At 48.2% G+C, this 24,379-nt stretch overlaps 3 protein-coding genes and 1 pseudogene across 3 annotated transcripts; all 4 read right to left on the reverse strand.

Annotated features, from left to right (window-relative positions):
* Positions 1 to 241: 241 nt before the first annotated feature.
* Positions 242 to 5,229, reverse strand: LOC121550590 (mucin-5AC-like; the record flags this gene model as incomplete). Its single annotated transcript, XM_045216015.1, has 4 exons — positions 242 to 503; positions 2,061 to 2,282; positions 2,338 to 2,405; positions 2,506 to 5,229. Coding segments are annotated over 4 exons (3,276 nt in total), but the record flags the coding sequence as incomplete, so codon positions are not given.
* A 1,012-nt stretch (positions 5,230 to 6,241) lies between these two features.
* On the reverse strand, positions 6,242 to 8,003 carry LOC121550589 (mucin-5AC-like). Its single transcript, XM_045216016.1, has 2 exons — positions 6,700 to 8,003; positions 6,242 to 6,370 (listed from the first exon to the last, which is right to left on the reverse strand). Exons 1-2 carry the CDS (start codon positions 7,765 to 7,767, stop codon positions 6,242 to 6,244), a joined length of 1,197 nt encoding a protein of 398 aa, XP_045071951.1. The 5' UTR covers positions 7,768 to 8,003.
* Positions 8,004 to 8,299: 296 nt separating this feature from the next.
* Positions 8,300 to 14,333, reverse strand: LOC121550588 (mucin-2-like). Its single transcript, XM_041862912.2, has 2 exons — positions 8,689 to 14,333; positions 8,300 to 8,467 (listed from the first exon to the last, which is right to left on the reverse strand). The coding sequence occupies exons 1-2, from the start codon at positions 14,176 to 14,178 to the stop codon at positions 8,300 to 8,302; spliced, it is 5,658 nt and encodes a 1,885-aa protein (XP_041718846.1). The 5' UTR covers positions 14,179 to 14,333.
* A 1,321-nt stretch (positions 14,334 to 15,654) lies between these two features.
* On the reverse strand, positions 15,655 to 23,634 carry LOC121550587 (annotated as a pseudogene).
* Between the last annotated feature and the right edge of the window lie 745 nt (positions 23,635 to 24,379).

Consider the following 24,379-nt stretch of genomic DNA (forward strand, 5'->3'; position numbering starts at 1 on the left):
ATTTGTTGTTGTCGTAATTCCAGCTGTGGTTGTTGTTGGTGCATCTGTTGATGTTGAGGCAGCAGCTGCAGTTGTCGGGGAGGCACTTGTGATGGAAGTATCAGCAGCTGTTGTTATTGACACAGGTTTTGTCCTCAAAACACCAGCTGTGGTTGTCATGGGGGCAGCCGCGGTTGCTGTGAGAGTAGCTGTGGTTGGTGTGGGTGCAGCTGTTGTTGTTGTAGTAGCCATATCTGTAGTTTCAGCAGCTGTTATTAGTCCAGCTGTTTCTGTCGTAACACCAGCTGTAGTTATCATGGGGGCAGATGTGGTTGTTGTGGGGGCAGCGGTGGTTGTCGGCATATCTGTGGTTGTTAAAGCTGTTCTCGTCGTTGGAGCTGCTGTCGTTGTTGCGGCTGCTAATGTTGTTGTGGCTACTGCTGTTGTAGGCATAGCGACAGTTGTGGTTGATGTTTTTGCAGCTATGGTTGTTGTGGCAGCAGCTGTGTTCGATTGGGAGGCACCTGTGGTGGTGATTTCACCAGCTGTTTTTATTGGTGCAACTGTTGTCGTCCTAACACCAGCTGCGATTGTAGTGGGGGCAGCTGTGGTTGTAGTGGGGGCAGCTGTGGTTGTAGTGGGGGCAGCTGTGGTTGTTGTGGGGGCAGCTGTGGTTGTCGGTATATCTGTGGTTGTTGTTGCAGCAGTTGTTGTTGTTGTGGAAGTATTTATGGTTGTTGTTGTTGCTGATTTGGTTTTTGTGGGAGCAGTTGTGGTTGTTGTGGGTGCAGTTGTAGTTGTTGAAGCCATAACTGTAGTTTCAGCAGTTCTTGTTATTTTTGCAGCTGTTGTTGTCTTAACTCCATTTGTGGTTGTTGCTGGAGCTGCTGTGGTTTTTTTTGTGACAGCTGTTGGTTTTGTTCCTGTTGTAGTTGTAGCGACAGCTGTTGTTGTTAGATCTTCTGTGGTTGTTGTGGGAGGAGCAGTGGTTGTTGTGGGTGCAACTGTGGTTGTTATATCCGTATATGTAGTTTCAGCAGCTGTTGTTTTTGGTGCAGATGTTGTTGTTGTGGCAGCAGTTGTAGATGTCGGGGAGGCACCTGTGGTTGTAGGTTGAACAGCTGTTGTTATTGGTGCTAATGTTGTCGTCGTAACACCAGCTTTAGTTATAACGGAGGCAGCTGTGGTTGTTGTCGGGGCAGCGGTGGTTGTCTGCATTTCTGTGGTTGTTGTAGGGGCAGTTGTTGTTGTTGTTGGAGCAACTGTGGTAATTGTTAGTGCTGCTGTGTTTGTTATGATAGCTGCTGTTGTTGTACTGGGTGTAGCTGTTGTTGTTATAGCCGTATCTGAAGTTTCAGCAGCTGTTGTTATTTTTGTTGTTGTTGTTGTTGTAACTCCAGCTGTGGTTGTCTTTCGATCTTTTTTAGTTGTTGTTGATGCAGCTGTGGTTTTTGTGGCAGTAGCTGTAGTTGTCCGGGAGACAACTGTGGTTGTAGTTTCAGCAGCTGTTGTTATCGTTGCAGCTTCTATCGTCGTAACATCAGCTGTGTTTGTTGTAGGGGCAGCAGTGGTTGTTGGTATATCTGTGGTTGTTTTTGGACCAGCTGTGGTTGTTGTTAGACCAGCTGTGGTTGTTGTGGGAGCAGCTGTGGTTGTGGTGGGAGCAGCTATGGTTGTTGTTGCTGCTCCTCTGGTTGTTATGGAGGCAGCTGTGGTTGTTGGAGCAGTTGAGGTTTTTGTGAGTTCAACTGTGGTTGTTGAATCCTTATCTGTAGTTTGAGCAGCTGTTGTTATTGGTGCATTTGTTGTTGTCGTAATTCCAGCTGTGGTTGTTGTTGGTGCATCTGTTGATGTTGAGGCAGCAGCTGCAGTTGTCGGGGAGGCACTTGTGATGGAAGTATCAGCAGCTGTTGTTATTGACACAGGTTTTGTCCTCAAAACACCAGCTGTGGTTGTCATGGGGGCAGCTGCGGTTGCTGTGAGAGTAGCTGTGGTTGGTGTGGGTGCAGCTGTTGTTGTTGTAGTAGCCATATCTGTAGTTTCAGCAGCTGTTATTAGTCCAGCTGTTTCTGTCGTAACACCAGCTGTAGTTATCATGGGGGCAGATGTGGTTGTTGTGGGGGCAGCGGTGGTTGTCGGCATATCTGTGGTTGTTAAAGCTGTTCTCGTCGTTGGAGCTGCTGTCGTTGTTGCGGCTGCTAATGTTGTTGTGGCTACTGCTGTTGTAGGCATAGCGACAGTTGTGGTTGATGTTTTTGCAGCTATGGTTGTTGTGGCAGCAGCTGTGTTCGATTGGGAGGCACCTGTGGTGGTGATTTCACCAGCTGTTTTTATTGGTGCAACTGTTGTCGTCCTAACACCAGCTGCGATTGTAGTGGGGGCAGCTGTGGTTGTAGTGGGGGCAGCTGTGGTTGTAGTGGGGGCAGCTGTGGTTGTTGTGGGGGCAGCTGTGGTTGTCGTTATATCTGTGGTTGTTGTTGCAGCAGTTGTTGTTGTTGTGGAAGTATTTATGGTTGTTGTTGTTGCTGATTTGGTTTTTGTGGGAGCAGTTGTGGTTGTTGTGGGTGCAGTTGTAGTTGTTGAAGCCATAACTGTAGTTTCAGCAGTTCTTGTTATTTTTGCAGCTGTTGTTGTCTTAACTCCATTTGTGGTTGTTGCTGGAGCTGCTGTGGTTTTTTTTGTGACAGCTGTTGGTTTTGTTCCTGTTGTAGTTGTAGCGACAGCTGTTGTTGTTAGATCTTCTGTGGTTGTTGTGGGAGGAGCAGTGGTTGTTGTGGGTGCAACTGTGGTTGTTATATCCGTATATGTAGTTTCAGCAGCTGTTGTTTTTGGTGCAGATGTTGTTGTTGTGGCAGCAGTTGTAGATGTCGGGGAGGCACCTGTGGTTGTAGGTTGAACAGCTGTTGTTATTGGTGCTAATGTTGTCGTCGTAACACCAGCTTTAGTTATAACGGAGGCAGCTGTGGTTGTTGTCGGGGCAGCGGTGGTTGTCTGCATTTCTGTGGTTGTTGTAGGGGCAGTTGTTGTTGTTGTTGGAGCAACTGTGGTAATTGTTAGTGCTGCTGTGTTTGTTATGATAGCTGCTGTTGTTGTACTGGGTGTAGCTGTTGTTGTTATAGCCGTATCTGAAGTTTCAGCAGCTGTTGTTATTTTTGTTGTTGTTGTTGTTGTAACTCCAGCTGTGGTTGTCTTTCGATCTTTTTTAGTTGTTGTTGATGCAGCTGTGGTTTTTGTGGCAGTAGCTGTAGTTGTCCGGGAGACAACTGTGGTTGTAGTTTCAGCAGCTGTTGTTATCGTTGCAGCTTCTATCGTCGTAACATCAGCTGTGTTTGTTGTAGGGGCAGCAGTGGTTGTTGGTATATCTGTGGTTGTTTTTGGACCAGCTGTGGTTGTTGTTAGACCAGCTGTGGTTGTTGTGGGAGCAGCTGTGGTTGTGGTGGGAGCAGCTATGGTTGTTGTTGCTGCTCCTCTGGTTATTATGGGGGCAGCTGTGGTTGTTGGAGCAGTTGTGGTTTTTGTGAGTTCAACTGTGTTTGTTGAATCCTTATCTGTAGTTTCAGCAGCTGTTGTTATTGGTGCATCTGTTGTTGTCGTAACTGCAGCTGTGGTTGTTGTTGTTGCATCTGTTGTTGTTGAGGCAGCAGCTGTAGTTGTCGGGGAGGCACTTGTGGTGGAAGTATCAGCAGCTGTTGTTATTGACACAGGTTTTGTCCTCAAAACACCAGCTGTGGTTGTCATGGGGACAGCTGTGGTTGCTGTGAGAGTCGCAATGGTTGGTGTGGGTGCAGCTGTTGTTGTTGAAGCCATATCTGTAGTTTCAGCAGCTGTTATTAGTCCAGCTGTTGCCGTCGAAACACCAGCTGTAGTTATCATGGGGGCAGCTGTGGTTGTTGTGGGGGCAGCGGTGGTTGTCGGCATATCTGTGGTTGTTAAAGCTGTTCTCATCGTTGGAGCAGCTGTGGTTGTTGTGGGTGCAGCTGTGGTTGTTGTTGCTGCTCCTCTGGTTATTATGGGGGCAGCTGTAGTTGTTGGAGAAGTTGTGGTTTTTGTGAGTTCAACTGTGTTTGTTGAATCCTTATCTGTAGTTTCAGCAGCTGTTGTTATTGGTGCATCTGTTGTTGTCGTAACTGCAGCTGTGGTTGTTGTTGGTGCATCTGTTGTTGTTGAGGCAGCAGCTGTAGTTGTCGGGGAGGCACTTGTGGTGGAAGTATCAGCAGCTGTTGTTATTGACACAGGTTTTGTCCTCAAAACATCAGCTGTGGTTGTCATGGGGACAGCTGTGGTTGCTGTGAGAGTCGCAGTGGTTGGTGTGGGTGCAGCTGTTGTTGTTGAAGCCATATATGTAGTTTCAGCAGCTGTTATTAGTCCAGCTGTTGCCGTCGAAACACCAGTTGTAGTTATCATGGGGGCAGCTGTGGTTGTTGTGGGGACAGCGGTGGTTGTTAAAGCTGTTCTCATCGTTGGAGCTGCTATCGTTGTTGTGGCAGCTAATGTTGTTGTGGCTGATGCTGTTGTAGTCATAGCGACAGCTGTGGTTGATGTTTGTGCAGCTGTTGTAGTTGTAGCTCCAGGTGTGGTTGTCTTTGGATCTTTTTTGGTTGTTGTTGGTGCAGCTGTGGTTGTTGTGGCAGCAGCTGTAGTTGTCGGGGAGACACCTGCGGTGGTAGGTTCAACAGCTGTTGTTATTGGTGCTGCTGTTGACGTCGTAACACATGCTGTAGTTATCATGGCAACAGCTGTGGTTGTTGTTGGTGCAGCTGTGGTTGTTGTGGCAGCAGCTGTAGTTGTCGGGGAGACAACTGTGGTGGTAGTTTCAGCAGCTGTTGTTATCTGTGCAACTTCTACCGTCGTAACACCAGCTATGTTTGTCGTAGGGGCAGCTGTGGTGGTTGGTATATATGTGGTTGTTTTTGGAGCAGCTTTGGTTGTTGTTGGACCAGCTGTGGTTGTTGTGGGGGCAGCGGTGGTTGTCGGAATATCTGTGGTTGTTAAAGCTGTTCTCATCGTTGGAGCTGCTATCGTTGTTGCGGCAGATAATGTTGTTGTGGCTGCTACTGTTGTAGTCATAGCGACAGCTGTGGTTGATGTTTCTGCAGCTCCGGTTGTTGTGGCAGCAGCTGTATTCGATTGGGAGGCACCTGTGGTGGTGGTTTCAGCAGCTGTTTTTATCGGTGCAACTGTTGTCGTCCTAACACCAGCTGCGATTGTAGTGGGGGCAGCTGTGGTTGTAGTTTGGGCAGCTGTGGTTGTTGTGGGGGCAGCTGTGGTTGTCAGTATATCTGTGGTTGTTGTTGCAGCAGTTGTTGTTGTTGTGGAAGCATCTATGGTTGTTGTTGTTGTTGCTGATTTGGTTTTTGTGGGAGCAGCTGTGGTTGTTGTGGGTGCAGCTGTGGTTGTTGAAGCCATATCTGTAGTTTCAGCAGCTCTTGTTATTTTTGCAGCTGTTGTTGTACTAATAACTCCGTCTATGGTTGTTGTTGGAGCTGCTGTAGTGGTTGTTGAGACAGCTGATGGTGTTGTTGCTGTTGTAGTCATAGCGACAACTGTTGTTGTTAGTGCTTCTGTGGTTGTTGTGGGTTCAACTTTGGTTGTTCTATCCGTATATGTAGTTTCAGCATCTGTTGTTATTGGTGCAGCTGTTGTTTTTGTAACTCCAGATGTTGTTGTTTTTGGATCTGCTTTGGTTGTTTTTGGTCCAGCTGTGGTTGTTGTGGCAGCAGTTGTAGTTGTCGGGGAGACACCTGCGGTGGTAGGTTCAACAGCTCTTGATATTGGTGCTGATGTTGACGTCGTAACACCAGCTGTAGTTTTCATGGCAACAGCTGTGGCTGTTGTTGGTGCAGCTGTGGTTGTTGTGGCAGCAGCTGTAGTTGTCGGTGAGACACCTGTGGTGGTAGGATCAAGAGCTGTTGTTATTGGTGCTGCTGTTGACGTCGTAACACCAGCTGTAGATATCATGGGGGCAGCCGTTGCTGTTGTGGGGGCAGCGGTGGTTGTCGGCATATCTGAGGTTGTTTTAGGGGCAGCTGTGGTTGTTGTTGGAGCAACTGTGGTTACTGCTAGTGCTGCTGTGGTTGTTATGGGTGTAGCTGTGGTTGTTATAGCCGTATCTGTAGTTTCAGCAGCCGTTGTTATTGTTGCAGCTGTTGTTGTTGTAACTCCAGGTGTGGTTGTCTTTGGATCTTTTTTGGTTGTTGTTGGTGCAGCTGTGGTTGTTGTGGCAGCAGCTGTAGTTGTCGGGGAGACACCTGCGTTGGTAGGTTCAACAGCTCTTGATATTGGTGCTGATGTTGACGTCGTAACACCAGCTGTAGTTTTCATGGCAACAGCTGTGGTTGTTGTTGGTGCAGCTGTGGTTGTTGTGGCAGCAGCTGTAGTTGTCGGTGAGTTTCTTATGGTGGTATTTTCAGCAGCTGTTGTTATTGGAGCAGCTGTTATCGTCGTAACACCAACTATGGTTGTCGTAGGGGCAGCTGTGGTTGTTTTGGGGGCAGCTGTTGTTGTCAGTGTATATGTTGTTGTTTTTGGATTAGCTCTGGTTGTTGTGGGAGCCGCTGTGGTTGTTGTTGTTGCTGCTGTGGTTGTTGTGGGAGCAGCTGTGATTGTGGTGCGTGCAGCTGTGGTTGTTGTGGGTGCAGCTGTGGTTGTTGTGGGTGCAGCTGTGGTTGTTGTGGGTGCAGCTGTGGTTGTTTTGGGTGCAGCTGTGGTTGTTGTTGGTGCAGCTGTGTTTGTTGTTGGTGCAGCTGTGGTCGTTGTTGCAGCAGCTGTAGTTGTCTGGGAGGCACCAGTTGTGGTATTTTCAGCAGCTGTTGTTATTTTTGCAGCTGTTATCGTCATAACACCAGCTGTGGTTGTAATGTAGGCAGCTGTGGTTTTCGGTATATCTGTGGTTGTTGTAGCTGCATTTGTGGTTTTTGTTGGAGCAGCTGTTGTAGTTGAAACCGTATCTATAATTTCAGCAACTATTGTTATTGGTGCAGCTGCTGATGTCGTAACTCCAGGAGCTGCTTTAGTTGTTGTTGCAGCCGCTGTTGGTGTTCTTGTAGTCGTAGCGACAGCTGTGGTTGTTGTTAGTGCTTCTGTGGTTGTGGTTGTGGTTGGAGCAGCTGTGGTTGTTGTAGCCGTATCTATAGTTTCACTAGCTGTTGGTGTTGGTGCAGCTGTTATTGTCATAACACCAGCTGTGGTTGTTATTGTTGCTGCTGTGGTTGTTGTTGCGGCAGTTGTTGGTGTTGTTGCTGTCGTAGTCTTAGGTACAGCGGTGGTTGCTTTGGGGGCAGCTGTTGTTGTCGCTATATCTGTGGTTGTTGTTGGAGCAGCTGTGGATGTTGTTGGTGCAGCTATGATTGTTGTAGGAGCAGCTGTGGTTTTTGTGAGTGAAACTGTGGTTGTTGTAGCCTTATCTGTAGTTTCAGCAGCTATTGTTGTTGGTGCAACCTTTGTTGTCGTAACTCCAGCTTTGGTTGTTGTTGGTGCAGCTGTGTTTGTTGTGGCAGCAGCTGTAGTTATCGGGGAAGCAACTGTGTTGGTAGATTCAGCACCTGTTGTTACTGGTGCAGCTGTTGTCGTCGTAACTCCAGCTCTGGTTGTAAAGGGGGCAGACATGGTTGTTGTGAGAGCAGCAGTGATTGGTGTGGGTGCAGCTGTGGTTGTTGTAGTCGTATCTGTAGTTTTAGCAACTGTTGTTATTGGTGCAGCTGTTGTCGTCGTAAAAACAGCTGCTGTTGTCTTTTGAGCTGCTGCTGTTGATGTTGAGGCAGTTGTTGGTGTTGTTGCTTTTGTAGTCATAGCGACAGCTGTGGTTGTTGTTGGTGCAGCTGTGGTTGTTTTGGCAAGAGCTGTAGTTGCCAGGGAGGCATCTGTGGTGGCAGTTTCAGCAGCTGTTGTTATTGGTGCAGCTGTTGTCGTCGTAACACCAGCTATTGTTGTCGTAGGGGCCGCTGTGGTTGTTTTGGGGGCAGCTGTTATTGTCAGTGTATATGTTGTTGTTTTTGGATTAGCTTTGGTTGTTGTTGAATACTTTGTGGTTGTTGTTGCGGCTTTTGTTGTTGTGGGAGCAGCTGTGATTGTTGTGGGTGCAGCTGTGGTGGTTGTGTGTGCAGCTGTTTTTGTTGTGGGTGCAGCAGTGGTTATTTTGGGTGCAGCTGTGGCTGTTGTTGGTGCAGCTGTGGCTGTTGTTGGTGCAGCTGTGGTTGTTGTTGGTGCTGCTGTGGTTGTTGTTGGTTCTGCTGTGGTTGTTGTTGGTGCTGCTGTGGTTGTTGTTGGAGCAGCTGTGGTTTTTGTGAGTGCACCTGTGGTTGTTTTATCCTTATATGTAGTTTCAGCAGCTGTTGTCATTGGTGCAGATGTTGTCGTAACTCCAGCTGTGGTTGTTGTTGATCCATCTGTGGTTGTTGTGGCAGCAGCTGTAGTTGTCAGGGTGGCACTTGTGGTGGTAGTATCGGCAGATGTTGATATTGGCACAGCTGTTATCCTCAAAACACCAGCTCTGCTTGTCATGGGGGCAGCCGTGGTTGTTGTGAGAGTCGCTGTGGTTGGTGTGGGTGCAACTATGGTTGTAGTAGCCGTATCTGTAGTTTCAGCAGTTGTTGGTGTTGTTGCAGCTGTTATTGTCTTAACACCAGCTGTGGTTGTTGTTGTAGCAGCTGTGGTTGTTGTTGTGGCAGCTGTTGTTGTTGTTGTTACTTCTGCTGTTGTAGTCATTCTGACAGCTGTGGTTGATGGATTTGCAGCTGTGGTCGTTGTTGCAGCAACTGTAGTTGTCTGGGAGGCACCAGTGGTGGTAGTTTCAGCAGCTGTTGTTGTTTTTGCAGCTGTTGTCATCGTAACACCATCTGTGGTTGTCGTTGGAGCTGCTGTGGTTGTTGTTAAGGCAGCAGTTGTTTTTGTGGCTGCTGTAGTCATAGCGACAGCTGTGGTTGATGTTTTTGCAGCTTTGATCATTGTTGCAGCAGATGTAATTGTCTGGGAGGCACCAGTGTTGGTAGTTTCAGCAGCTGTTGTTAATTTTGCAGCTGTTATCGTCATAACACCAGCTGTGGTTGTAATTGGGGCAGCTGTGGTTTTCGGTATATCTGTGATTGTTGTAGCTGCATTAGTGGGTTTTGATGGAACAGCTGTGGTAGTTGAAACCATATCTATAATTTCAGCAACTATTGGTATTGGTGCAGCTGTTGTTGTCGTAACTCCTGCTGTGGTTGTTGTTGTTGCTGCTGTGGTTGTTGTTGCGGCAGTTGTTGGCGTTGTTGCTGTCTTAATCTTAGGCACAGCTGTTGTTATCGCTATATCTGTGGTTGTTGTTGGTGCTGCTGTGTTTGTTGTGGGAGCAGCTGTGGATGTTGTGGGTGCAGCTATGATTGTTATAGGAGCAGCTGTCGTTTTTGTGAGTGAAACTGTGGTTGTTGTAGCCTTATCTGTAGTTTCAGCAGCTATTGTTGTTGGTGCAACCTTTGTTGTCGTAACTCCAGCTGTGGTTGTTGTTGGTGCAGCTGTAGTTGTCGGGGAAGCAACTGTGTTGGTAGATTCAGCACCTGTTGTTACTGGTGCAGCTGTTGTCATCGTAACTCCAGCTCTGGTTGTCAAGGGGGCAGACATGGTTGTTGTGAGAACAGCAGTGTTTGGTGTGGGTGCAGCTGTGGTTGTTGTAGCCGTATCTCTAGTTTCAGCAGCTGTTGTTATTTTTGCTGCTGTTGTTGTTGTAACTCCAGCTGTGGTTGTCTTCGGATCTTTTTTAGTTGTTGTTGATGCAGCTGGGGTTGATGTGGCAGCAGCTGTAGTTGTCGGGGAGACAACTGTGGTTGTAGTTTCAGCAGCTGTTGTTATCGGTGCAGCTTCTATCGTCGTAACACCAGCAGTGTTTATCGTAGGGGCAGCAGTGGTTGTTGGTATATCTGTGGTTGTTTTTGGAGCAGCTCTGGTTGATGTTGGAGTAGCTGTGGTTGTTGTGGGAGCAGCTGTGTTTAAAGTGGGAGCAGCTGTGTTTAAAGTGGGAGCAGCTGTGGTTGTTGTGGGTGCAGCTGTGGTTGTTGATGCTGCTGCTCTGGTTGTTATGGGAGCAGCTGTGGTTGTTGGAGCAGTTGTGGTTTTTGTGACTGCAACTGTGGTTGTTGTATCCTTATCTGTAGTTTCAGCAGCTGTTGTTATTGACACAGCTGTTGTCCTCAAAACCCCAGCTGTGGTTGTCATGGGGGCAGCCATGGTTGTTGTGAGAGTTGCTGTTGTTGGTGTAGGTGCAGCTGTTGTTGTTGTAGCCATACCTGTAGTTTCAGCAGCTGTTATTGGACCTGCTGTTGTCGTCGTAACACCAGCTGTAGTTATCATGGGGGCAGCTGTGGTTGTTGTGGGGGCAGCGGTGGTTGTCGGCATATCTGTGGTTTTTAAAGCTGTTCTCGACGTTGGAGCTGCTGACGCTGTTGCGGCAGCTAATGTTGTTGTGGCTGCTGCTGTTGTAGTCATAGCGACAGCTGTGGTTGATGTTTGTGCAGCTGTGGTTGTTGTGGCAGCAGCTGTATTTGTCGGGGAGGAACCTGTGGTGGAAGTTTCAGCAGCTGTTTTTATTGGTGCAAGTGTTGTTGTCCTACCACTAGCTGCGGTTGTGGTGGGGGCAGCTGTGGTTGTAGTGCGGTTAGCTAAGGTTGTTGTGGGTGCAGCTATTGTTGTCGGTATATCTGTGGTTGTTGTTGCAGCAGTTGTGGTTGTTGTTGGAGCAGCTGTGGTTGTTGAAGCCGTATCTGTAGTTTCAGCAGCTCTTGTTATTTTTGCAGCTGTTGTTGTACTAATAATTCCGTCTATGGTTGTTGTTGGAGCTGCTGTAGTTGTTGTTGAGACAGCTGTTGGTGTTGTTGCTGTTGTAGTCGTAGCGACAGCTGTTGTTGTTAGTGCTTCTTTGGTTGTTGTGGGAGCAGCTGTGGTTGTTGTGGGTTCAACTTTGGTTGTTCTATCCGTATATGTAGTTTCAAAATCTGTTGTTATTGGTGCAGCTGTTGTTTTTGTAACTCCAGATGTGGTTGTTTTTGGATCTGCTTTGGTTGTTTTTGGTCCAGCTGTGGTTGTTGTGGCAGCAGTTGTAGTTGTCGGGGAGACAGCTGTGGTGGTAGGTTCAACAGCTCTTGATATTGGTGCTGATGTTGACGTCGTAACACCAGCTGTAGTTTTCATGGCAACAGCTGTGGTTGTTGTGGCAGCAGCTGTAGTTGTCGGTGAGACACCTGTGGTTGTAGTTTCAGCAGCTGTTGTTATCGGTGCAGCTTCTATCGTCGTAACACCAGCTGTGTTTATCGTAGGGGCAGCAGTGGTTGTTGGTATATCTGTGGTTGTTTTTGGAGCAGCTCTGGTTGATGTTGGAGTAGCTGTGGTTGTTGTGGGAGCAGCTGTGTTTAAAGTGGGAGCAGCTGTGGTTGTTGTGGGTGCAGCTGTGGTTGTTGATGCTGCTGCTCTGGTTGTTATGGGAGCAGCTGTGGTTGTTGGAGCAGTTGTGGTTTTTGTGACTGCAACTGTGGTTGTTGTATCCTTATCTGTAGTTTCAGCAGCTGTTGTTATTGACACAGCTGTTGTCCTCAAAACACCAGATGTGGTTGTCATGGGGGCAGCCATGGTTGTTGTGAGAGTCGCTGTTGTTGATGTGGGTGCAGCTGTTGTTGTTGTAGCCATACCTGTAGTTTCAGCAGCTGTTATTGGACCTGCTGTTGTCGTCGTAACACCAGCTGTAGTTATCATGGGGGCAGCTGTGGTTGTTGTGGGGGCAGCGGTGGTTGTCGGCATATCTGTGGTTTTTAAAGCTGTTCTCGACGTTGGAGCTGCTGACGCTGTTGCGGCAGCTAATGTTGTTGTGGCTGCTGCTGTTGTAGTCATAGCGAAAGCTGTGGTTGATGTTTGTGCAGCTGTGGTTGTTGTGGCAGCAGCTGTATTTGTCGGGGAGGAACCTGTGGTGGAAGTTTCAGCAGCTGTTTTTATTGGTGCAAGTGTTGTTGTCCTACCACTAGCTGCGGTTGTGGTGGGGGCAGCTGTGGTTGTAGTGCGGTTAGCTAAGGTTGTTGTGGGTGCAGCTATTGTTGTTGGTATATCTGTGGTTGTTGTTGCAGCAGTTGTGGTTGTTGTTGGAGCAGCTGTGGTTGTTGAAGCCGTATCTGTAGTTTCAGCAGCTCTTGTTATTTTTGCAGCTGTTGTTGTACTAATAATTCCGTCTATGGTTGTTGTTGGAGCTGCTGTAGTTGTTGTTGAGACAGCTGTTGGTGTTGTTGCTGTTGTAGTCGTAGCGACAGCTGTTGTTGTTAGTGCTTCTTTGGTTGTTGTGGGAGCAGCTGTGGTTGTTGTGGGTTCAACTTTGGTTGTTCTATCCGTATATGTAGTTTCAACATATGTTGTTATTGGTGCAGCTTTTGTTGTTGTAACTCCAGCTGTGGTTGTTGTTGGTGCAGCTGTTGTTGTTGTGGCAGCCTCTCTACTTGTTGGGGAGGCACCTGTGGTGGTAGCTTCAGAAGATGTTGTTATTGGTGCAGCTGTTGTCGTGGTAATACCAGCTGTGGTTGTCATGCGTGCAGCTGTTGTTGTTGTGAGAGCCGCTGTGGTTGGTGTGGGTTTAGCTGTGGTTGTTGTAGCCGTATATGTAGTTCCAGCAGCTGTTTTCACTGGTGCAGCTGTTGTCATCCTAACACCAGCTGCGGTTGTCTTTGGAGCTGCTGTTGTTATTGCCGTAGTTGTTGGTGTTGTTGCTTTCGTAGTCGTAGCGACAGCGACAGCTGTGGTTGTTGCAGCAACAGTTGTAGTTGCCAGGGAGGCACCTTTGGTGGTTGCTTCAGCAGCTGTTGTTATTGGTGCAGCTGTTGTTGTCGTACCACCAGCTGGTGTTGTCATTGGAGCTGATGTGGTTGTTGGTGCTGCAGCTGTGGTTGTTGTTGTGGCTGCTGCTGTTGTAGTCATAGCAACAGCTGAGGTTGATGTTTTTGCAGCTGTGGTTGTTGTGACAGCAGCTGTAGTTGTATGGGAGGCACCTGTGGTGGTAGTTTCAGCAGCTGTTGTTATTTTTGCAGTTGTTGTCATCGTAAAACCAGCTGTGGTTGTAGTGGGGGCATCTGTGGTTGTTGGTATATTTGTGGTTGTTGTTGCTGCAGTTTTGGTTGTCGTTGGATGAGTTGTTATGGGTGCAGCTGTGGTAGATAAAGCTGTATCTATAGTTTCAATAGCTGTTGTTATTGGTGCAGCTTTTGTCGTCGTCACACCATCTGTGGTTGTCATGGGTGAAGCTGTGTTTGTTGTACCCGTATCTGTAGTTTCAGCAGCTGTTGTGATCGTAACACCAGCTGTGGTTGTTGTTGCAGCAGCTGTTAGTGTTGTTGTAGATGTAGCGACAGCTGTGGTAGTTGTTGTTATTGGTGCAGCTGTTGCCTTCGTAACACCAGCTGTGGTTGTCATGGGGCTAGCTGTGGTCATTTTGGGTGCACCATTGGTTTTTGGTATATCTGTGGTTGTTGTAGGGGCAGCTGTGGTTGTTGTTGGAGCAGTGGTTGTTGTTTCTGGTGCTGCTGTGGTTGTTCTGGGAGCAGCTGTGGTTGCTGTGGGTGCAGCTGTGGTTGTTGTATCTGTATCTGTAGTTTCAGCAGCTGTTGTTATTGGCTTAGCTGTTGTCGTCGTAACACCATCTGTGGTTGTCGTTGGAGCTGCTGTGGTTGTTGTTAGTGCTTCTGTGGTTGTGGTTCGAGCAGCTGTGTTTGCTGTAGCCGTATCTATAGTTTCATTAGCTGTTGGTATTGGTGCAGCTGTTATTGTCATAACACCAGCTGTGGTTGTTATTGTTGCTGCTGTGGTTGTTGTTGCGGCAGTTGTTGGTGTTGTTGATATCGTAGTCTTAGGTACAGCTGTGGTTGCTTTGGGGGCAGCTGTTGTTGTCGCTATATCTGTGGTTGTTGTTTGAGTAGCTGTGGATGTTGTTGGTGCAGCTATAATTGTTGTAGGAGCAGCTTTGGTTTTTGTGAGTGAAACTGTGGTTGTTGTAGCCTTATCTGTAGTTTCAGCAGCTATTGTTGTTGGTGCAACCTTTGATGTCGTAACTCCAGCTGTGGTTGTTGTTGGTGCAGCTGTGTTTGTTGTGGCAGCAGCTGTAGTTGTCGGGGAAGCAACTGTGTTGGTAGATTCAGCACCTGTTGTTACTGGTGCAGCTGTTGTCGTCGTAACCCCAGCTCTGGTTGTAAAGGGGGCAGACATGGTTGTTGTGAGAGCAGCAGTGATTGGTGTGGGTGCAGTTGTGGTTGTTGTAGCCAAATCTGTAGTTTTAGTAACTGTTGTTATTGGTGCAGCTGTTGTCGTCGTAAAAACAGCTGCTGTTGTCTTTTGAGCTGCTGCTGTTGATGTTGCGGCAGTTGTTGATGTTGTTGCTTTTGTAATCGTAGCGACATCTGTGGTTGTTGTTGGTGCAGCTGTGGTTGTTGTGGCAAGAGCTGTAGTTGCCAGGGAGGCATCTTTGGTGGCAGTTTCAGCAGCTGTTGTTATTGGTGCAGCTGTTGTCGTCATAACACCAGCTATTGTTGTCGTAGGGGCCGCTGTGGTTGTTTTGGGGGCAGCTGTTGTTGTCAGTGTATATGTTGTTGTTTTTGGATTAGCTTTGGTTGTTGTTGGAGCCTTTGTGGTTGTTGTTGCGGCTTTGGTTGTTGTGGGAGCAGCTGTGATTGTTGTGGGTGCAGCTGTGGTTGTTGTGGGTGCAGCTGTTTTTGTTGTGGGTGCAGCAGTGGTTGTTTTGGGTGCAGCAGTGGCTGTAGTTGGTGCAGCTGTGGTTGTTGTTGGTGCTGCTGTGGTTGTTGTTGGTGCTGCTGTGGTTGTTGTTGGTGCTGCTGTGGTTGTTGTTGGTTCTGCTGTGATTGTTGTTGGTGCTGCTGTGGTTGTTGTTGGAGCAGCTGTGGTTTTTGTGAGTGCACCTGTGGTTGTTTTATCCTTATATGTAGTTTCAGCAGCTGTTGTCATTGGTGCAGATGTTGTCGTAACTCCAGCTGTGGTTGTTGTTGATCCATCTGTGGTTGTTGTGGCAGCAGCTGTAGTTGTCGGGGTGGCACTTGTGGTGGTAGTATCGGCAGATGTTGATACTGGCACAGCTGTTATCCTCAAAACACCAGCTCTGCTTGTCATGGTGGCAGCCATGGTTGTTGTGAGAGTCGCTGTGGTTGGTGTGGGTGCAACTATGGTTGTAGTAGCCGTATCTGTAGTTTCAGCAGTTGTTGGTGTTGTTGCAGCTGTTATTGTCGTAACACCAGCTGTGGTTGTTGTTGCGGCAGCTGTTGTTGTTGTTGCTTCTGCTGTTGTAGTCGTTCTGACAGCTGTGGTTGATGGATTTGCAGCTGTGGTCGTTGTTGCAGCAACTGTAGTTGTCTGGGAGGCACCAGTGGTGGTAGTTTCAGCAGCTGTTGTTGTTTTTGCAGCTGTTGTCATCGTAACACCATCTGTGGTTGTCGTTGGAGCTGCTGTGGTTGTTGTTAAGGCAGCAGTTGTTGTTGTGGCTGCTGTAGTCATAGCGACAGCTGTGGTTGATGTTTTTGCAGCTTTGATCATTGTTGCAGCAGATGTAATTGTCTGGGAGGCACCAGTGTTGGTAGTTTCAGCAGCTGTTGTTAATTTTGCAGCTGTTATCGTCATAACACCAGCTGTGGTTGTAATGGGGGCAGCTGTGGTTTTCGGTATATCTGTGATTGTTGTAGCTGCATTTGTGGTTTTTGATGGAACAGCTGTGGTAGTTGAAACCATATCTATAATTTCAGCAACTATTGGTATTGGTGCAGCTGTTGTTGTCGTAACTCCAGCTGTGGTTGTTGTTGTTGCTGCTGTGGTTGTTGTTGCGGCAGTTGTTGGCGTTGTTGCTGTATTAGTCTTAGGCGCAGCTGTGGTTGCTTTGGGGGCAGCTGTTGTTGTCGCTATATCTGTGGTTGTTGTTGGTGCTGCTGGGGTTGTTGTGGGAGCAGCTGTGGATGTTGTGGGTGAAACTGTGGTTGTTGTAGCCTTATCTGTAGTTTCAGCAGCTATTGTTGTTGGTGCAACCTTTGTTGTCGTAACTCCAGCTGTGGTTGTTGTTGGTGCAGATGTGTTTGTTGTGGCAGCAGCTGTAGTTGTCAGGGAAGCAACTGTGTTGGTAGATTCAGCACCTGTTGTTACTGGTGCAGCTGTGGTTGTCATGGGGGCAGCCATGGTTGTTGTGAGAGCAGCTTTGATTGGTGTGGGTGTAGCTGTGGTTGTTGTAGCTGTATCTGTAGTTTTAGCAGCTGTTGTTTTTGGTGCATCTGTTGTCGTCCTAAAACCAGCTGCTGTTGTCTTTTGAGCTGCTGCTGTTAATGTTGCGGCAGTTGTTGGTGTTGTTGCTTTGGTAGTCGTAGCGACAGCTGTGGTTGTTGTTGGTGTAGCTGTGGTTGTTGTGGCAAGAGCTGTAGTTACCAGGGAGGCAGCTGTGGTTGTAGTTACAGCAGCTGTTGTTTTGGGGGCAGCTGTTGTTGTCGGTATATCTGTTGGTTTTGTTGGTGCTGCTGTGGTTGTTGGTGCTGCTGTGGTTGTTGTGGGAGCAGCTGTGGATGTTTTGGATGCAGCTATGGTTGTTGTGGGAGCAGCTGTGGATGTTGTGGGAGCAGCTGTGGTTGTTGTGAGTGCAACTGTGGTTGTTGTAGCCGTATCTGTAGTTTCAGCAGCTGTTGTTATTGGTGCAGCTTTTGTTGTTGTAACTCCAGCTGTGGTTGTTATTGGTGCAGCTGTTGTTGTTGTGGCAGCCTCTCTACTTGTTGGGGAGGCACCTGTGGTGGTAGCTTCAGAAGATGTTGTTATTGGTGCAGCTGTTGTCGTGGTAATACCAGCTGTGGTTGTCATGCGTGCAGCTGTTGTTGTTGTGAGAGCCGCTGTGGTTGGTGTGGGTTTAGCTGTGGTTGTTGTATCCGTATATGTAGTTCCAGCAGCTGTTTTCACTGGTGCAGCTGTTGTCATCCTAACACCAGCTGCGGTTGTCTTTGGAGCTGCTGTTGTTATTGCCGTAGTTGTTGGTGTTGTTGCTTTCGTAGTCGTAGCGACAGCGACAGCTGTGGTTGTTGTTGTTGCAGCAGCAGTTGTAGTTGCCAGGGAGGCACCTGTGGTGGTTGCTTCAGCAGCTGTTGTTATTGGTGCAGTTGTTGTTTTCGTACCACCAGCTGGTGTTGTAATTGGAGCTGCTGTGGTTGTTGGTGTGGCAGCTGTGGTTGTTGTTGTGGCTGCTGCTGTTGTAGTCGTAGCGACAGCTGTGGTTGATGTTTTTGCAGCTATGGTTGTTGTGACAGCAGCTGTAGTTGTCTGGGAGGCACCTGTTGTGGTAGCTTCAGCAGCTGTTGTTATTGGTGCAGCTGTTGTCATCGTAATAACAGCTGTGGTTGTCTTTGGGACAGCTGTGGATGTTGTGGGAGCAGCTGTTGTTGTTGTGAGTGCAACTGTGGTTGTTGTAGCCGTTTCTGTAGTTTCAGCAGCTGTTGTTATTGGTGCAGCTTTTGTTGTTTTAACTCCAGCTGTGGTTGTTGTTGGTGCAGCTGTTGTTGTTGTGGCAGCCTCTCTACTTGTTGGGGAGGCACCTGTGGTGGTAGCTTCAGAAGATGTTGTTATTGGTGCAGCTGTTGTCGTGGTAATACCAGCTGTGGTTGTCATGCGTGCAGCTGTTGTTGTTGTGAGAGCCGCTGTGGTTGGTGTGGGTTTAGCTGTGGTTGTTGTAGCCGTATATGTAGTTCCAGCAGCTGTTTTCACTGGTGCAGCTGTTGTCATCCTAACACCAGCTGCGGTTGTCTTTGGAGCTGCTGTTGTTATTGCCGTGGTTGTTGGTGTTGTTGCTTTCGTAGTCGTAGCGACAGCGACAGCTGTGGTTGTTGCAGCAGCAGTTGTAGTTGCCAGGGAGGCACCTGTGGTGGTTGCTTCAGCAGCTGTTGTTATTGGTGCAGTTGTTGTTGTCGTACCACCAGCTGGTGTTGTCATTTGAGCTGATGTGGTTGTTGGTGTGGCAGCTGTGGTTGTTGTTGTGGCTGCTGCTGTTGTAGTCATAGCAACAGCTGGGGTTGATGTTTTTGCAGCTGTGGTTGTTGTGACAGCAGCTGTAGTTGTCTGGGAGGCACCTGTGGTGGTAGCTTCAGCAGCTGTTGTTATTGGTGCAGCTGTTGTCATCGTATTAACAGCTGTGGTTGTCTTGGGGACAGCTGTGGATGTTGTGGGAGCAGCTGTGGTTGTTGTGAGTGCAACTGTGGTTGTTGTAGCCGTATCTGTAGTTTCAGCAGCTGTTGTTATTGGTGCAGCTTTTTTTGTTGTAACTCCAGCTGTGGTTGTTGTTGGTGCAGCTATGGTTGTTGTGGCAGCCTCTCTACTTGTTGGGGAGGCACCTGTGGTGGTAGCTTCAGAAGATGTTGTTATTGGTGCAGCTGTTGTCGTGGTAATACCAGCTGTGGTTGTCATGCGTGCAGCTGTTGTTGTTGTGAGAGCCGCTGTGGTTGGTGTGGGTTTAGCTGTGGTTGTTGTAGCCGTATATGTAGTTCCAGCAGCTGTTTTCACTGGTGCAGCTGTTGTCATCCTAACACCAGCTGCGGTTGTCTTTGGAGCTGCTGTTGTTATTGCCGTAGTTGTTGGTGTTGTTGCTTTCGTAGTCGTAGCGACAGCGACAGCTGTGGTTGTTGCAGCAACAGTTGTAGTTGCCAGGGAGGCACCTTTGGTGGTTGCTTCAGCAGCTGTTGTTATTGGTGCAGTTGTTGTTGTCGTACCACCAGCTGGTGTTGTCATTGGAGCTGATGTGGTTGTTGGTGCTGCAGCTGTGGTTGTTGTTGTGGCTGCTGCTGATGTAGTCATAGCAACAGCTGAGGTTGATGTTTTTGCAGCTGTGGTTGTTGTGACAGCAGCTGTAGTTGTATGGGAGGCACCTGTGGTGGTAGTTTCAGCAGCTGTTGTTATTTTTGCAGTTGTTGTCATCGTAAAACCAGCTGTGGTTGTAGTGGGGGCATCTGTGGTTGTTGGTATATTTGTGGTTGTTGTTGCTGCAGTTTTGGTTGTCGTTGGATGAGTTGTTATGGGTGCAGCTGTGGTAGATAAAGCTGTATCTATAGTTTCAATAGCTGTTGTTATTGGTGCAGCTTTTGTCGTCGTCACACCATCTGTGGTTGTCATGGGTGAAGCTGTGTTTGTTGTACCCGTATCTGTAGTTTCAGCAGCTGTTGTGATCGTAACACCAGCTGTGGTTGTTGTTGCAGCAGCTGTTAGTGTTGTTGTAGATGTAGCGACAGCTGTGGTAGTTGTTGTTATTGGTGCAGCTGTTGCCTTCGTAACACCAGCTGTGGTTGTCATGGGGCTAGCTGTGGTCATTTTGGGTGCACCATTGGTTTTTGGTATATCTGTGGTTGTTGTAGGGGCAGCTGTGGTTGTTGTTGGAGCAGTGGTTGTTGTTTCTGGTGCTGCTGTGGTTGTTCTGGGAGCAGCTGTGGTTGCTGTGGGTGCAGCTGTGGTTGTTGTATCTGTATCTGTAGTTTCAGCAGCTGTTGTTATTGGCTTAGCTGTTGTCGTCGTAACACCATCTGTGGTTGTCGTTGGAGCTGCTGTGGTTGTTGCGGCAGCTGTTTTTGTTGTGGCTGCTGCAGTTGTTGTGGGTGCACCTGTGGTTGTTGTAGCCGTATCTGTAGTTTCAGTGGCAGTTGTTATTGGTGCAGCTGTTGTTGTCATATCTCCAACTGTGGTTATCGTTGGAGCTGCTGTGGTTATTGTTGCAGCAGCTGTTGTTATTGCCGTTGTAGTCGCAGGGACAGCGGTGGTTGTTGTTGGTTCTGCTGTGGTTATTTTGGTAGTAGGTGTGGTTTTTGTGAGTGCAACTGTGGTTGTTGTAGCCGTATCTGTAGTTTCAGCAGCTGTTGTTATTGGTGCAGCTTTTGTTGTTGTAACTCCAGCTGTGGTTGTTGTGGCAGCAGCTGTAGTTATTTGGGAGGCACCTGTCATGGTAGTTTCAGCAGTTGTTGTTATTGGTGCAGCTGTTGTCATTGTAACACCAGTTGTGGTTGTTGTGGGGGCAGCAGTGTTTGTCTGTATATCTGTTGTTGTTGTTGTAGGGGCAGCTGTGGTTGTTGTTGGAGCAGTGGTGGTTATTGTGTGCGCAGCTCTGGTTGTTGTGGGTGCAGCTGTGGTTGTTGTATCCATATCTGTAGTTTCATCAGTTGATGTTATTGGTGCAGCTGTTGTCGTCGTAGTACCAGACGTGGTTGTCGTTGAACCTACTGTGGTTGTTGTTGCGGCAGCTGTTGCTGTGTCTGCTGCTGTTATTATCTTAGGTTGTGTTGTGGTTGGTTTTGGTGCAGCTGTGGTTGTTGTGGCTGCAGCTGTATTTGTCAGGGAGGCACCCGTGGTGGTAGTTTCAGAAGCTGTTGTTATTGGTGCAGCTGTTGTCATCGTAATAACAGCTGTGGTTGTCTTGGGGACAGTTGTGGATGTTGTGGGAGCAGCTGTGGTTGTTGTGAGTGCAACTGTGGTTGTTGTAGCCATATCTGTAGTTTCAGCAGCTGTTGTTATTGGTGCAGCTTTTGTTGTTGTAACTCCAGCTGTGGTTGTTGTTGGTGCAGCTGTTGTTGTTGTGGCAGCCTGTCTACTTGTTGGGGAGGCACCTGTGGTGGTAGCTTCAGCAGATGTTGTTATCGGTGCAGCTGTTGTCGTGGTAATACCAGCTGTGGTTGTCATGCGTGCAGCTGTTGTTGTTGTGAAAGCCGCTGTGGTTGGTGTGGGTTTAGCTGTGGTTGTTGTAGCCGTATATGTAGTTCCAGCAGCTGTTTTCACTGGTGCAGCTGTTGTCATCCTAACACCAGCTGCGGTTGTCTTTGGAGCTGCTGTTGTTATTGCCGTAGTTGTTGGTGTTGTTGCTTTCGTAGTCGTAGCGACAGCGACAGCTGTGGTTGTTATTGTTGCAGCAGCAGTTGTAGTTGCCAGGGAATCACCTGTGGTGGTTGCTTCAGCAGCTGTTGTTATTGGTGCAGTTGTTGTTGTCGTACCACCAGCTGGTGTTGTAATTGGAGCTGCTGTGGTTGTTGGTGTGGCAGATGTGGTTGTTGTTGTGGCTGCTGCTGTTGTAGTCGTAGCGACAGCTGTGGTTGATGTTTTTGCAGTTATGGTTGTTGTTGCAGCAACTGTAGTTGTCTGGGAGGCACCAGTGGTGGTAGTTTCAGCAGCTGTTGTTGTTTTTGCAGCTGTTGTCCTCGTAACACCATCTGTGGTTATCGTTGGAGCTGCTGTGGTTGTTGTTAAGGCAGCAGTTGTTGTTGTGGCTGCTGTAGTCATAGCGACAGCTGTGGTTGATGTTTTTGCAGCTTTGATCATTGTTGCAGCATATGTAATTGTCTGGGAGGCACCAGTGTTGGTATTTTCAGCAGCTGTTGTTAATTTTGCAGCTGTTATCGTCATAACACCAGCTGTGGTTGTAATGGGGGCAGCTGTGGTTTTCGGTATATCTGTGATTGTTGTAGCTGCATTTGTGGTTTTTGATGGAACAGCTGTGGTAGTTGAAACCATATCTATAATTTCAGCAACTATTGGTATTGGTGCAGCTGTTGTTGTCGTAACTCCAGCTGTGGTTGTTGTTGTTGCTGCTGTGGTTGTTGTTGCGGCAGTTGTTGGCGTTGTTGCTGTATTAGTCTTAGGCGCAGCTGTGGTTGCTTTGGGGGCAGCTGTTGTTGTCGCTATATCTGTGGTTGTTGTTGGTGCTGCTGTGGTTGTTGTGGGAGCAGCTGTGGATGTTGTGGGTGCAGATATGATTGTTGTAGGAGCAGCTGTAGTTGTCAGGGAAGCAACTGTGTTGGTAGATTCAGCACCTGTTGTTACTGGTGCAGCTGTGGTTGTCATGGAGCAAGCCTTGGTTGTTGTGAGAGCAGCTTTGATTGGTGTGGGTGCAGCTGTGGTTGTTGTAGCTGTATCTGTAGTTTTAGCAGCTGTTGTTTTTGGTGCAGCTGTTGTCGTCATAAAACCAGCTGCTGTTGTCTTTGGAGCTGCTGCTGTTAATGTTGCGGCAGTTGTTGGTGTTGTTGCTTTGGTAGTCGTAGCGACAGCTGTGGTTGTTGTTGGTGTAGCTGTGGTTGTTGTGGCAAGAGCTGTAGTTACCAGGGAGGCAGCTGTGGTGGTAGTTACAGCAGCTGTTTTTTTGGGTGCAGCTGTTGTTGTCGGTATATTTGTTGGTTTTGTTGGAGAAACTGTGGTTGTTGGTGCTGCTGTGGTTGTTGGTGCTGCTGTGGTTGTTGTGGGAGCAGCTGTGGATGTTTTGGATGCAGCTATGGTTGTTGTGGGAGCAGCTGTGGTTGTTGTGGGAGCAGCTGTGGTTGTTGTGTGTGCAACTGTGGTTGTTGTAGCCGTATCTGTAGTTTCATCAGCTGTTGTTATTGGTGCAGCTTTTGTTGTTTTAACTCCAGCTGTGGTTGTTGTTGATGCAGCTGTTGTTGTTGTGGCAGCCTCTCTACTTGTTGGGGAGGCACCTGTGGTGGTAGCTTCAGCAGATGTTATTGGTGCAGCTGTTGTCGTGGTAATACCAGCTGTGGTTGTCATGCGTGCAGCTGTTGTTGTTGTGAGAGCCGCTGTGGTTGGTGTGGGTTTAGCTGTGGTTGTTGTAGCCGTATATGTAGTTCCAGCGGTTGTCTTAGGAGCTGCTGTTGTTATTGCCGTAGTTGTTGGTGTTGTTGCTTTCGTAGTCGTAGTGACAGCGACAGCTGTGGTTGTTGTTGTTGCAGCAGCAGTTGTAGTTGCCAGGGAGGCACCTGTGGTGGTTGCTTCAGCAGCTGTTGTTATTGGTGCAGTTGTTTTTGTCGTACCACCAGCTGGTGTTGTAATTTGAGCTGCTGTGGTTGTTGGTGTGGCAGCTGTGGTTGTTGTTGTGTCTGCTGCTGTTGTAGTCGTAGCGACAGCTGTGGTTGATGTTTTTGCAGCTATGGTTGTTGTGACAGCAGCTGTAGTTGTCTGGGAGGCACCTGTTGTGGTAGCTTCAGAAGATGTTGTTATTGGTGCAGCTGTTGTCGTGGTAATACCAGCTGTGGTTGTCATGCGTGCAGCTGTTGTTGTTGTGAGAGCCGCTGTGGTTGGTGTGGGTTTAGCTGTGGTTGTTGTAGCCGTATATGTAGTTCCAGCAGCTGTTTTCACTGGTGCAGCTGTTGTCATCCTAACACCAGCTGCGGTTGTCTTTGGAGCTGCTGTTGTTATTGCCGTAGTTGTTGGTGTTGTTGCTTTCGTAGTCGTAGCGACAGCGACAGCTGTGGTTGTTGTTGTTGCAGCAGCAGTTGTAGTTGCCAGGGAGGCACCTGTGGTGGTTGCTTCAGCAGCTGTTGTTATTGGTGCAGTTGTTGTTGTCGTACCACCAGCTGGTGTTGTAATTGGAGCTGCTGTGGTTGTTGGTGTGGCAGCTGTGGTTGTTGTTGTGGCTGCTGCTGTTGTAGTCGTAGCGACAGCTGTGGTTGATGTTTTTGCAGCTATGGTTGTTGTGACAGCAGCTGTAGTTGTCTGGGAGGCACCTGTTGTGGTAGCTTCAGCAGCTGTTGTTATTGGTGCAGCTGTTGTCATCGTAATAACAGCTGTGGTTGTCTTGGGGACAGCAGCTGTAGTTGTCTGGGAGGCACCTGTTGTGGTAGCTTCAGCAGATGTTGTTATTGGTGCAGCTGTTGTCGTGGTAATACCAGCTGTGGTTGTCATGCGTGCAGCTGTTGTTGTTGTGAGAGCCGCTGTGGTTGGTGTGGGTTTAGCTGTGGTTGTTGTAGCCGTATATGTAGTTCCAGCAGCTGTTTTCACTGGTGCAGCTGTTGTCATCCTAACACCAGCTGCGGTTGTCTTTGGAGCTGCTGTTGTTATTGCCATAGTTGTTGGTGTTGTTGCTTTCATAGTCGTAGCGACAGCGACAGCTGTGGTTGTTGCAGCAGCAGTTGTAGTTGCCAGGGAGGCACCTGTGGTGGTTGCTTCAGCAGCTGTTGTTATTGGTGCAGTTGTTGTTGTCGTACCACCAGCTGGTGTTGTCATTTGAGCTGATGTGGTTGTTGGTGTGGCAGCTGTGGTTGTTGTTGTGGCTGCTGCTGTTGTAGTCATAGCAACAGCTGGGGTTGATGTTTTTGCAGCTGTGGTTGTTGTGACAGCAGCTGTAGTTGTATGGGAGGCACCTGTGGTGGTAGTTTCAGCAGCTGTTGTTATTTTTGCAGCTGTTGTCATCGTAATACCAGCTGTGGTTGTAGTGGGGGCATCTGTGGTTGTTGGTATATTTGTGGTTGTTGTAGCTGCAGTTTTTGTTGTCGTTGGATGAGTTGTTATGGGTGCAGCTGTGGTAGATGAAGCTGTATCTATAGTTTCAACAGCTGTTGTTATTGGTGCAGCTTTTGTCGTCGTCACACCATCTGTGGTTGTCATGGGTGAAGCTGTGGTTGCTGTACCCGTATCTGTAGTTTCAGCA

This window comes from Coregonus clupeaformis, unplaced genomic scaffold (assembly GCF_020615455.1).
Source record: "Coregonus clupeaformis isolate EN_2021a unplaced genomic scaffold, ASM2061545v1 scaf0579, whole genome shotgun sequence".
Taxonomy (NCBI): domain Eukaryota; kingdom Metazoa; phylum Chordata; class Actinopteri; order Salmoniformes; family Salmonidae; genus Coregonus; species Coregonus clupeaformis.

Coding starts and splice junctions, on each gene's coding strand:
- LOC121550589 (XM_045216016.1), bottom strand. CDS start 7,767: ATGACTACAAAAGCAACAACACCAACAACTGCCTCAACATCAACAGCA. Junction 6,371..6,699: donor CACCAACAACAAACACAGCT/GCACCAACAACA, acceptor TACCACCATAAG/AAACTCACCGACAACTACAG.
- LOC121550588 (XM_041862912.2), bottom strand. CDS start 14,178: ATGTCTGCCCCCTTTACAACCAGAGCTGGGGTTACGACGACAACAGCT. Junction 8,468..8,688: donor CAAATCCATCAACCACAGCT/GTCAGAATGACT, acceptor CATGACAAGCAG/AGCTGGTGTTTTGAGGATAA.